General features: G+C 40.4%; 1 protein-coding gene across 1 annotated transcript in view; it reads left to right on the forward strand.

The window, feature by feature from the left end:
• Positions 1 to 12,611, forward strand: part of PHEX (phosphate regulating endopeptidase homolog X-linked) — a 227,189-nt gene that overhangs the window by 54,734 nt on the left and 159,844 nt on the right. The window contains 2 exon segments of the mRNA XM_033195320.1: positions 6,195 to 6,263; positions 9,738 to 9,854. Coding sequence (XP_033051211.1) covers positions 6,195 to 6,263; positions 9,738 to 9,854 — 186 coding nt within the window.

Consider the following 12,611-nt stretch of genomic DNA (forward strand, 5'->3'; position numbering starts at 1 on the left):
TTTGGAAGTATTCCCTTCTCTTCAGTTTTTTTTTTTGAAGGTTGAGTAGAATTTGTATGACTTCTTTAATGGTTTGTAGAATAGTAGTGAAGACATCAAGTCCTGGGCTTTTCTTTGATGGGAGACCTTTTGTTATGGCTTCAATCTTGTTACTAGGTATCTGTTGAGGTTTTCTACTTCTTCATGGTTCAGTGTTGGTAGGTTGCATATGTCCAGGAATGTATTCATTTCTTCTAGGTGTTCCACTTTGTTGGCATATAGTTGTTCATGATAGTCTCTATAAGTCTTTGTATTTCTGTGGTCTCAGTTGTTATGTCTTCTTTTTCATTTCTGATTTAATTTATTTGTGTCTTCTCTCTTTTATTCTTAGTCTAGCTAAAGGTTTGTTGATTTTCAAAAAAAAAACAAAAACAAAAAAAACCCAAATTTGTTTCATTGATTTTGTGTGTGTGTTTTTATAGTCTAAATTTCTTTATTTCTGTTCTAATCTTATCTCTTTCTGTCTACTAATTTGGGGTTTGGTTTGTTCTTATTTTTCTAGTTCCTTGAGTTGTATCATTAGATTGTTTATAAAATCTTTATTTGAGTGTTTCAACCTTTTTGATGTAGCTTTTATTGCTATAAAATCCTTTTCAGTACTCCTTTGGCTGTATTTCATAGATTTTAATTTGTTGTATTTTCATTTTCATTTGTCTAAAGAAATTTTTAAATTTTATTTTTATTTTTTTCATAGACCCATTGGTCTTCAGGAGCATATGTTGAATTCCACGTATTTGGCCAGCATGATGGCTCATGCCTATAATCCCAGCACTATGGGAGGTCGAGGCAGGTGGATCACCTGAGGTCAGGAGTTCGGGACCAGCCTGACCAGCATGGTGAAACTCTGTTTCTACTAAAAATACAAAAATTAGCCAGGCATGGTGGCGGGTACCTGTAATCCCAGTTACTCGGGAGGCTGAGGTGGGACAATTGCTTAAACCTGGGAGGTGGAGGTTGCGGTGAGTGGAGATCATGCCACTGCACTCCAGCCTGGGCAACAAAGCGAGAGTCCACCTCAAAAAAAAAAAGAAAGAAAGAAAGAAAAAAAAAATTCCATATGTTTGTGTATTTTCCAAGTTTCCGCTTATTATTGATTTTTAGTTCCATTGTGGTCAGGAAAGATAACTGATATGATTTCTACTGCTTTGAATTTGTGGAGACTCATTTTGTGGCTTAAAATATGATCTATTCTGGAGAATGTTCCACATGGTGATAAAAAGAATATGTATTCTGCAGCAATTGGGTGAAATGTTCTGTAAATGTCAGTTAGGCCTATTTGGCTTAGTGTCTAGCTTAATGCTGATGTTTCTTTGTTGATTGTCTAGATGATCTGTCCATTAGTGAGAATGGAGTGTTGAAGTCCCCATCATTGTATTGCAGTCTCCCTCTCCCTTTAGATCTATTAATTTTTGCTTTATATACTTAGGTGCTCCAGTGTTAGATGCATAGGTATTTATTGATATAGGCAATATTATTACTATCTCTCCACTAGGTCCTTGCCTGTTTTTCTGGCACTAAGTGGCGCCTTAAACCTACCTTTGCTTTGACTCTAGCCAAAGATCAGAGCACTCCCAGTCCAGATATAGGGGAGATCCTAAAGAGGATATCCTGGCAGTGTGGAAAAGCTGGTTGGCGGCTGGTGTACAGGTGACCTGTGGAATGAACCTCCTCTAGCATAATGCTGCTGAACAGCCACTCTGATTTGGTGTCTCCTTTGACAAGTTATGGAGCAGAGTTTCCAGGGCTGGGTATGGTAGTCCCATCTCCCCTCTTTGTCTCTTGCTGTCTTCAGGAATATATCGCCCTTCAGGCATTCATGATGCCTTCTGTGGGTTAAGGTATGGGCAGGTCTTCTGTCAAAGAACCCAAGATGGTTGGGAAGCTGGTTGTCCACCTTGATCTCAGTTTTTCCAGTGTAGAAACTATGAGTCAAGGAAAATTTCTGCATGCTTATTGCTGGACAGATTGGTTGGAAGGGCATCATAGAGAAATTTGATTCTTCTTGCTTGGAGTTTTTTCACTTCTCTGTGGCCTCAGCAACGATTCATCCTTATTTGAGTTCTGGATATTGCGGTGGAATCTTAGTGCTGTATATTTGTTTAGTTTCCTGGGTAATGTTGGGGTGGGGAGGAAGCCAGGTTCTGTCTATACCACCGTTTTGAAACCTGAAGTCCAGACTCCATTCCTACCTGAATTTGTAAGCTCTTTCTTCTTGTATACTACTTTGTCTTCTAACTTGAGTTTATATCACTGGAATGCCAGTTGTAATTGGAGAAAACATTTATATTTTTCAGTTAAAATGTGTTGGATTTCCTAAAAAAGTAGTATTTATTTTGTTCACAGTATTCAGATCAGTTGTAAATGCAAGGATTTAAAAATCTCAATAACAGTGTCCTGATGGCTTCATGAGAAGTCTTTTGCCTCAAGAGTTTGTATGTTTCTAATGAGATTATTTGACTGACCTTATCAATTTGTTGGTTGGTGTGTTGAAAATGTTCCCTAGAAACCATAACAATCTGAAAGTTTATAAAAGGTCTGGTAACCTCACTTGAATTATCTAAACTTTCACAATAAGTGGATTTAACTTTATTTCATGAGAGAGAAACTTTGGCTTTCTTGATAATGTCTACACAGTTTCCTTTCCTATGAGACTCAATCTCAAAAGATTCTTCAAGTGGTCCAAATTTAATGGAAAGCCAAAGTGTCTTAATCATAATATTGTGTTTCATGATCGTGGCTTGCTTAATTTTTGGAAGAAATAGTGGCACATTGGGAATTGCAATAGGACAAACCAGGAAGGCTGTGACTTTCATTGTTTCAGGCCAATTAGAGAGGGCTGAACAAAATAATTAGAGGATTTCAGCAGTATACCAGACAAGATGGATGTTTTGAAAGTGCCTTTTTTCCCTTGAAACAAGAGTTAGTTTTTCCTGGAATTTTTCGTAATATCACTAATTCTTAACGTGGCCTTTGTAAAATTTGTTGTATATTAAGGGCAGTTTCATGGAAAACTATAATCTTATACAAATTTATGTATTTAAGAATAAAATATCTAAGATTATAGTAAGATGAAAAAGAAGCTGGAGGAGATGGATCAACACAATTTAAAGTCATATAAACTAATGGTATGGGCATGTAGGGTTCAGTTTTTATTCAGATACTACTAATTTTTAATTTTTATTTGATTTTGTTTCTTATTTGGCTTAATGTTTAATGTGTGAATTAGAGATTTAATTTGGAAAAATCTACTCTTCTTGAGATTCATTTTGTTCATCTTTAGTCAGTTGCTGATACTCAAGAAAGAACAAACCATAGATTTAGAGAAGGTGCTGGAAATGTTTTTAAAGTATCTTAAAATTTACATGAATTCATTTTTTGTGATGTACTCTGTTTTTTGACAATCATAGAGTCATGTACCACCACTGTATCAAGAAATAGAATAGTCCCCCATCCTCCACCCCCAAATACCTCATGTTATCTCTTTGCTAAGTCAAGCCCTCTCCTCTGCCCAACCCTGTCAGCCATCACTTTGTCCCTTTTCCTGTCAAGTTTGGCTTTTTCAGGATGTTAGTAAAATTCACCCATGTTGTATCAGTTCATTCTCCTTTATTGTTGAGTACTATTCCATTGTATACCACAGTTTATGCTTTCATGGGTTGGAGGACATTTGAGTTGTTTCCAGTTTTGGGTGATTATGAATAAAATTACATACAGGTTTTTGTGTGACTTTTAATTTTTTTCCTGGATAAATACCTAGAAGTAGGATTGCTGGCTCCTTACGTAAATGTATGTTGAACTTTATAATAAACTGTAAAATTGTTTTCCTTCCCAAAGTGGCTGTGCCATTTTGCATTCTTACCACAATACATGAGTGATTCAACTTTTCCACATCCCACCCAGCAGTTGTCAGATTTTTTTTTTTTTCCATTTTAACAGATCTATAGTATTTTATTGCGGTTTAATTTACATTTTCCTAATGACTAATGATGTTGGGCATATTTTCATGTGCTTATTTTCTATCTTCATATGTTCTTCGATGAAGTGTCTGTTAGAATCGTTTCCTCAATTTTAAATTGAGTTGTTTCTTTTCTTATGGTTGAGTTTTGAGGAATCTTTATGTATTCTAGATACATATCCTTTGTCATATATGTGATTTTCAGATATTTTCCACATTCTGTAGCTTGTCTTTTTATTCTGTTAAGTTTCTTTTTTTGTTTTTTTTGAGATGGAGTCTCGCTCTGTCCCCCAGGCTGGAGTGCAGTGGCGTAATCTCGGCTCACTGCAAGCTCCGCATCCCGGGTTCACGCCATTCTCCTGCCTCAGCCTCCCGAGTAGCTGGGACTACAGGCACCCGCCAACACGCCCGGCTAATTTTTGTATTTTTAGTAGAGATGCAGTTTCACCGTGTTAGCCAGGATGGTCTCGATCTCCTGACCTCGTGATCCACCCGCCTCAGCCTCCCGAAGTGCTGAGATTACAGGCGTGAGCCACCGCACCCGGCCTAAGTTTCTTTCAAGAACAAATTGTTCAATGTTGATAAAGTCTAATTTATTAATTTTGCTTTTAAGGATTGTGATTTTATTGTCATGTCTAAAAGCTCTTTGTCTAACCCCTAGTAACAAAAATTTTTCCCAATATTTTTTTCCGGAAGTTTTATAGTTTTGGGTTTTACATTTAGGGCTATGATTTATTTTCAGTTAATTTTTGAATAAGGTGTGAGGTATGGGTAAAGGTTTATTTTCTTTTTGTTTATGATGTCCAGTTTTTCTTTTCTTTCTCTGAGATGGAGTCACACTCTGTCACCAGGCTGGAGTGCAGTGGTGCCATCCCAGCTCGCTGCAACCTCCATCTCCTGGGTTCAAGTGATTCTCCTGCCTCAGCTTCCCAAGTAGCTAGAATTACAGGTGTGTGCCAGCATGCCTGGCTCATTTTTGTATTTTTAGTAGAGACTGGGTTTCACCATGTTGGCCAGGCTGACCTTGAACTCCTGGCCTCAAATGATCTGCCTGCATTGGCCGCCCAAAGTGCTGGGATTATGGGTGTGATCCACCACACAAGGCCTGGATGTCCAGTTTTTCTAGCACACTTTTTGAAAAGACTGTCTTCTTTCTTTTCTTTACCTTTAAGGTGCTGGAAGTTGTTTTTTGTTTTTGTTTTTGTTTTTGTTTTCTGAGACAGAGTTTTGCTCTGTTGCCCAGGCTGGAGTGTAGTGGTGCAATCTCGGCTCGCTGCAGCCACCACCTCCCGGGTTCAAGCAATTCTCCTGCCTCAGCCTCCCGCGTAACTGGGATTACAGCCACATGCTACCACACCGGGCTAATTTTTGTGTATTTAGTAGAGACAGGGTTTCACCATGTTGGCCAGCCTGGTCTCGAACTCCTGACCTCAAGTGACCCACCCGCCTTGGCCTCCCAAAGTGCTGGTATTACAGGTGTAAGCCACCACACCAGCCTAAGGTGCTGAAAGTTTTAATTCAGAATTTATACTATCTTTTCTATCATCATAATTCTACTTATTTAGTTGTCTGGTTATCATTTGTGTTTTTATCACTTATCCTAAACCTTCCAGAGAGGGTTCTAACATTTGCAAAGTTTCTCAAAACAAAATTATTACTCGATTCCATTCAAATAAAAAAAATTCAATGACATATGTTATTATAGAGATAAGGAGTTGGAAAAGTCTGATTAATCAACTCCATCCAGATTGGCATTTTGCAAAATACTGCAATGAGAAAAATACTGGATCTGGTGATAGGGGACAGTGATTTTAGTCTGAGCTCTGCCCAATCATTTACCTTGGGAAAGTCACATCAATTATCTGGCTTTTGTTTTTCTCTCCATTGAATAAGGGGGAATAGCTAATAATCTCTAAGATCTATTCCAACTGAATAGCTTGTTGTTATTCAGTGTTGATAGGACCTCAAAAGGTTTAGAAAACATAAATTAGAAAAGGAGGGGCAGGTCTCTGATACTTTATTATAGCGGTCATTGCCAAAGTGCCTATTTGCATGTAGTTCTGAGTGTACTGAATTATTTTTGTAATGATGACATGAGCTCAAAATATGGCTGGGATGCAGACGATTTCATCACTCTTGTTAACATGGTATGTAAGAATTTGCAGTGCTAGCAGAACGCTTTCTGTTTTTGTTTTTACAGCTGGACCAAGCAACACTCTCCCTAGCCGTGAGGGAAGACTACCTTGATAACAGTACAGAAGCCAAGTCTGTAAGTTTTACTCATATTTAACTATGTGCCTTATCAGACTGCTGTCAGCTCCATTACTTGTTCTAAGGTCACTGCTTCTTTACTGGAAATGAGCCGTGTGGCTATTCAATGACCATATTCCCAAGACAGGAAGACTTTTATTCAGACAGATAAATTCCCCTCCCTGTCTTTCTAGAAGTCTGCTCATCAAGGCTATACAAGTCTCAGTACTCAATGCCCTTATTATCTAGCTTGGGAGAGAGCAGGCCCAAATGAAATAACAAAGAAATGAGCTTGCAGTCATTCATTCCTCAGAAGTGCAGAGAGCTCACTATCAGTTGCAGAAATAAAGCGTCGGAAGGGATACCCAGGAGACAAATGGTTCCCAAATTGTACTGCTTTAGAATCACTTGGGAGTCTTTCATTAAATGTTGCTTCTTGGGTCACAGCTCTGGAGAGTCTGACTTAGTAGACTTGAGGTAGGGTCTGAGAATCTATATTTTTAACAGGTGTTCCAGGTTAATGAAGGTTTAATAAGAATCAGAAAGGATCCATCAAGTTAGACTTCTTGGGTTGGCTTAGAAATCTAGCAGTTTCCTGAATATTGGAAAGAGCTAGTTCATTTCTGACACTTTCAATTTATTTTGGAAACTTCACTGAACTTCCAAAGAAGCCTCAGACCTAGGTCCCCTGGGTCTATGCTGTTACTAACTTCTATACATAGAAGGCTCTGGAGGGACGCTAACTAAGATGCTGGGCAGCTTTCTTGCCGAGGACACTCGTCAAAGAGGGTTGGCAAGTTTACCTTCCTAAAAGTAGACAGAATGAACATTTGCCAATGGGGGGAAGGTGTACCCCTGGTTTTCATGGAGTCTCAGCAACTAGGCTCAAAGTCATCTCCCGCATAACCTATCAATCAAGTCCTAGTGATTCCACCTTAAAAATATCTCTTCCATCCGCTTGGTCCCTCTTTTCTATCCTGACTACTATAGGTCAGATTCTTGTTAACTTGCCTTGGCTACAACAAGTAGCCTTTTAACTGTTACTGCCTCTCCTTCATCACATGGTCTCCTTAGCACCAGTTGGCAAGTTCTGTTCTCAAAGCACTGCTCCCAGCATGCCTTTGCTCCCAAGACAGGGTCTAAATTCTTTAGAGGGCTTTCAAGGCTGCCTCATGACTTCATCCCAAGTCATCTTTCCTATCTCATCTGGATTTGTTCTTCCCCCAACAAAAGCAGCTTGCCCACTGTATTAGTCCATTCTCTCTCTCCTAATAAAGACATACCTGAGACTTGGTGACTTATAAAGGAAAGAAGTTTAATTGACTCACACTTCCACATAGCTGGGGAGGCCTTACAATCATGGCGGAAGGTGAATGAGGAGCAAAGTCACGTCTTATGTGGTGTCAGGCAACAGAGCTTGTGCAGGGGAACTCCCATTTATAAAGCCATCAGATCTCATGAGACTTACTCACTACCATGAGGATATGTGGGGGAAACCACCCCCATGATTCAATTATATTCACCTGGCCCTACCCTTGACATGTGGGGATTATTACAATTCAAGGTAAGATTTGGGTGGAGACACAGCCAAACCATATCACCTACCTCACAGGACTCTTCACTGCGTCGGAACCAGTCTCCCTCAAATGCTATGTCCCCAATTTCTCCAGGCTAGATTTTCTCTCCAGCTCTTCAGTTTCCAAGCATGTAGCAGCTTTATTAAGGAAGTTATTTTGATGTCTTTAATGTTATAGTTAATAATTACATGTTTATCTCCCTCACTGTTTGGGAACCAGACACCTATTATATTTTTGTCAGTACAACTCTTTCCTAACATATGCGCAGAGGGCCTACTAAACCACCTTGTACATTTGAGTAGGTACTCAATAAATACGTTTTTTGGTTTTTCTTTTTAGATAGAGTCTCACTGTGTTGCCCATGCTGAAGTGCAGTGGCACGATCTCAACTCATTGCAACCTATGCCTCCTGGGTTCAAGCGATTCTCAGCAACCTCAGCCTCCCGAGTAGCTGGGATTATGGTCATGCACCACCATGCCGGGCTAATTTTGTATTTTTAGTAGAGACAGGGTTTCACTATGTTGGCCAGGCTGGTCCCAAACTCCTGGCCTCAAGTGATCTGCCCACCTCGGCCTCCCAAAGTGTTAGAATTACAAACGTGAGCCACCACACCCAGCCAATAAATATGTTTTGTTTTGAATTGAACTGGGAATAGCAAAATATTATTTCTATTTAAGACTATTTTGTTTCTTTCCTCTTTTTTTTTTTTTTTTTTTTGAGATGGAGTCTCCCTCTATTGCCCAGGCTGGAGTGCAGTGGCATAATCTCAGCTCACTGCAACCTCCGCCTTCTGGGTTCCAGCGATTCTCCTGCCTCAGCCTCCTGAGTAGTTGGGACTACAGGAGTGCGCCACCACGCCCGGCTAGTTTTTTTGCGTTTTTAGTAGAGATGTGGTTTCACCATATTGGCCAGGCCGACCTGGTGATCTGCCTGCCTCAGCCTCCCAAAGTGCTGGGATTACAGGCAAAAGCCACCACGCCTGGCCTATTTAAGACTATTTTCAAAGCTTGCTTACTGATTCAACAAATATTTATTAAAGGCCTGCTATAGTCTAAGTACCATATAGGTCCTAAGGTCACACACATAGTAAGAATAGCTTACAGAGGCAAGGTATATGTTAGTAAATCTTATTCCCAGTGCATGAGAAGGAGGTCACTTAATACCTGGTGCATTGAGATCTCACAAATACGTCTGAAATGAGAGGTGGGCCTAAGGCAGTTCTTTAATTCCCATGATGTAAGGTCATCCCCGCCCCACCCAATGACATATGAGTAGCCCCAAAATGGGTTTATGAGTATGTAGGAAGGAAATTCTATATTTGCTATTTGGTAGGTTCACATCATCGTTCCTCTCTTTTCTCCTTTTTTTCCTGAGCTAGGGAGCAGAACTTTGTGAAAACTGTAAAAAACTGAAAAGACACAGGGCTGCTGTCACTGGTCTTTTATTTCTTAGTGTGAAGGTGGGTAAATTGAGTTGCAAGAGAATAAATCACACCTCCCACCATTCTTTATGGATCAGGCCTCCTGCTTTTAGAAACAGTTCTTTCCCATTATTTTATTAAAGCCTCACTTGTCTGGAAAGAGGACGTCTGACCTTTAACTTTCTATCCTTGTCTCATTTGGAGTTATTTCATGTATCCATAATATCGACGGTTGCCAGAAAACTAGTTCTCTTGATGCTTGATGGCTGGGCATCTCTGTCTGTCATGGAAACAGTACCCAAGTAGCCATCACTCTTTTTTCTCCCAAAGTGTTATGTGGGTGGCTGGTATTGCATAATGCCTGCACCATACTTTGCGTACAGAGTGAAAATAAAAGACATTTATTTCCGCCTGCTATTTCTGCTCTTCCGTGTCTCCGAAACATATTTTCTAATAAGCTATTGTCATGGTCACTTTGCTCTTTATTTCTTATAGTATCGGGAGGCCCTTTACAAGTTCATGGTGGATACTGCCGTGCTTTTAGGAGCTAACAGTTCCAGAGCAGAGCATGACATGAAGTCAGTGCTTAGATTGGAAATTAAGATAGCTGAGGTAAGTCTTCACTGAAAATCTTTCTTTCCTTTACTTTCTTTTCTTTTCCTTATATTAAAGGCAGTATATTCTGAATGAAAATATAAATTGCAACCAAATAATAGTATTTTGTATCATTACCCTTTGGGCCTAAGGTAGAACTAGTAGCATTCCCTCTGGGAAGTAACAAGGACTGCGACAGAAGAGCTCTTCATTCCCTCCACCTCCCTGGTTTAAGCCCATTCAGTGTCCATATGTTGCTCAGCTGTGGCCAAAGAATAGCAGCAGAGAGACCCTTTGACAGTTTTTCCTGGAGAAACTCATGTTTGGCTTAAATAGAAGATAGATGTTTACTAAATCCTTAGTAATCTGGCTTGAATGGAAGGTTGCTTTTAATCCAGTCCATGTTTTATGCTATCCCCACTCAGAGTCATTCTGGCTTAAGTTCTGGGCTCAGGGAAGTCTGTCCACCAATACTGGATATAAAAGTTGATATAGAAGTAGGTAGGACATGTTGGCAAACGTTTTTAAATGACCTTTCTGGTATTACTTTGTATCTGCCTCTGTTTTTCATTCTTTTCTTGCCCTACTTTAATGAATATCATTGTGTCATATGCATGACACAGAACTACATGTCTGCATAAATTACCTTACCTTCTTTTTGCCTCATTGTAGAGACAAAAAGATGTAAAAACAAGCTTATGGGCAAAATAATGAGAACTCCTCAATGGTTAGCTTTGTTTATGGAGTAACTTTTTTCTAGAAGAAACAAAGTGTAAAAATCTCTCTATATGTTCCTAGGCCAAGAGGGAACAAATGGGGTAAAATCTGCTTCTGGGGAAACCCTGTAGTGAAAGAAAATGATACTTTTTACCAAGAAACTTTTGCACATGTGTTGGAAATCTTTTACAAGAGAAGTTAGTAAAAATCTCAAGGTGAATAAGAGTCCAAATGTTGATTGGTTTTGTCTGGCGAGGTGGTGGTGGTGTGTTGAGGTATGGGAGTAGGGATGAAGGATAAGGGTAAGGAGGCATTGGTCTCTCTGTCTTTGCTGTGATGATGTTCGTGTACAGCTCTCTCCAAACTCCTACTTGTAGTGCAAGAAGTTCACTCCTGCATGTCACCTTTGAAGACTGTGAAGACTGCTGCAGATATCCCGAGGTCCATGACTGTGCCTCTGAGCCATGTCTAGAGTCTGTCTGAATTCTCTTTCCAGGCACATAGGAGGCCCAGGGCTCTCATTTGGACTAAAACTCTGAAACAGCAGGGAAGGCCTTGCCCTGAGCCAGGGATTTGGACCAAAAAGGGAACTAAAAACAGCTGGGCTGAGGCAAGACTGGGAATTGTCAAGAGGCTAAATGAAGTGACAAATCTATTGTGTGGAGGGGAGTGGCTGGCAGAGAGCTGAAAACAGCTCTGAGGCCAAAGGTCTCCAACTTGGGGCTGTGAGACTCGGAGGGCGGAGGAGGGGCTGGTGGAAGAGGAGTGTGGATATTCTCTGAGGCAATGATTCACACAGAGCCAGGAGGCTGTTTGTAAGTTACATGTGGTCTCTCCTGTGGAGGGTGAAGAAAGGGAAGCTAAGGACACTGAAGCATTTAGCAAAGAGGGGGCAGACGTCTGCCAGTAAGCCCTCTGTAATATTTACCTTGAAAAATCACTGCTAGTAATGCTTACCTCCATATCTTACACTACACATCACTAGGTACTTTCAAAATTAGTGGGATACGTAGTCCTAGGGAAACTTCTGAAGCTGAGAAGACAAGACAGTCCAGTCTAGCACAAATAAGTCCTTGTAAATACAGCCGTGGAAGCATATACTTAGCCAATCCAGCTAGAGAGATGTGTGCACAAGGAGAGGTCTTATTGATGGAGTAGCCCTTGTGATTGGAACCAAGTGGAGTGTAATTGGAAAGGCTTGCTAGAAGCAGTGAATCTTGGGCAGTCCTGAGTCATAGTTCAAACCATGGAGGTGGTGATGGTGGATAGGAGATGCAAGAGTAGGAGAGTCATGTGTGCAGTGGGAAGGTGGCAAGTTTAATGCAAGGGAATTAGATGATGGAAGGCCCGAAGGCAAAGTCATGACACGATTGAAGGGTGGATATGGGAGCTACTGCTGGTCAATGGAAGTGATTAAGATGATCCTTGAGGAAGATAATCATTGCTGTTCTTCTTAAGTTAAACATAGTGGAGGCTAGAAGCTCAGATTTGGTGTTGACCAAATGGCCAAGAGCATGAGTATTGGGAATGGAAAGAGTATAGAGTCAGGGCTGGAGAGAGGCAGGTTTTGAAATGTGTGAATAGGTGGTGACTGAATCCATACTCCCAGCAATGGGACTAGGGAAATCTCAAGGTCAAAGAAACAAGAGGGGAAATGAGGGAATGAGCTGTTGACAGAATGATCACGGGGAACAGTGGCATTCAGATAGTCTTGTGGTCATCAGTGAAAATTTGCCCCTAGAGATGAAGGGATGGTCGATGGTTCATGAAATATTGAGATCATTATCTGGAGACCACAGGTGACAGTGGGATGTTTACCTCAATTGTCCAACTTAAGTTTAATTGTCAAAATTGAGCCAGCAATAGATTTTGCCCATCCACATTATAGATTGGGAGGGAGATTTGGGGTAGTTCTTTTTGTACTGGGGACAATATTTGATGCAGAGGAGGATATGAAAGTTTATTTTCTTAATCCTGCCTAAAGTTATGTCTTTTTTTCTCTCCCTCGAAGTTGGGCACCACACCAAAGCCTTGAAAAACTTTATAATACTCTGCAGA

Source organism: Trachypithecus francoisi, unplaced genomic scaffold (genome assembly GCF_009764315.1).
Source record: "Trachypithecus francoisi isolate TF-2019V2 unplaced genomic scaffold, Tfra_2.0 Contig01603, whole genome shotgun sequence".
Lineage (NCBI taxonomy): Eukaryota > Metazoa > Chordata > Mammalia > Primates > Cercopithecidae > Trachypithecus > Trachypithecus francoisi.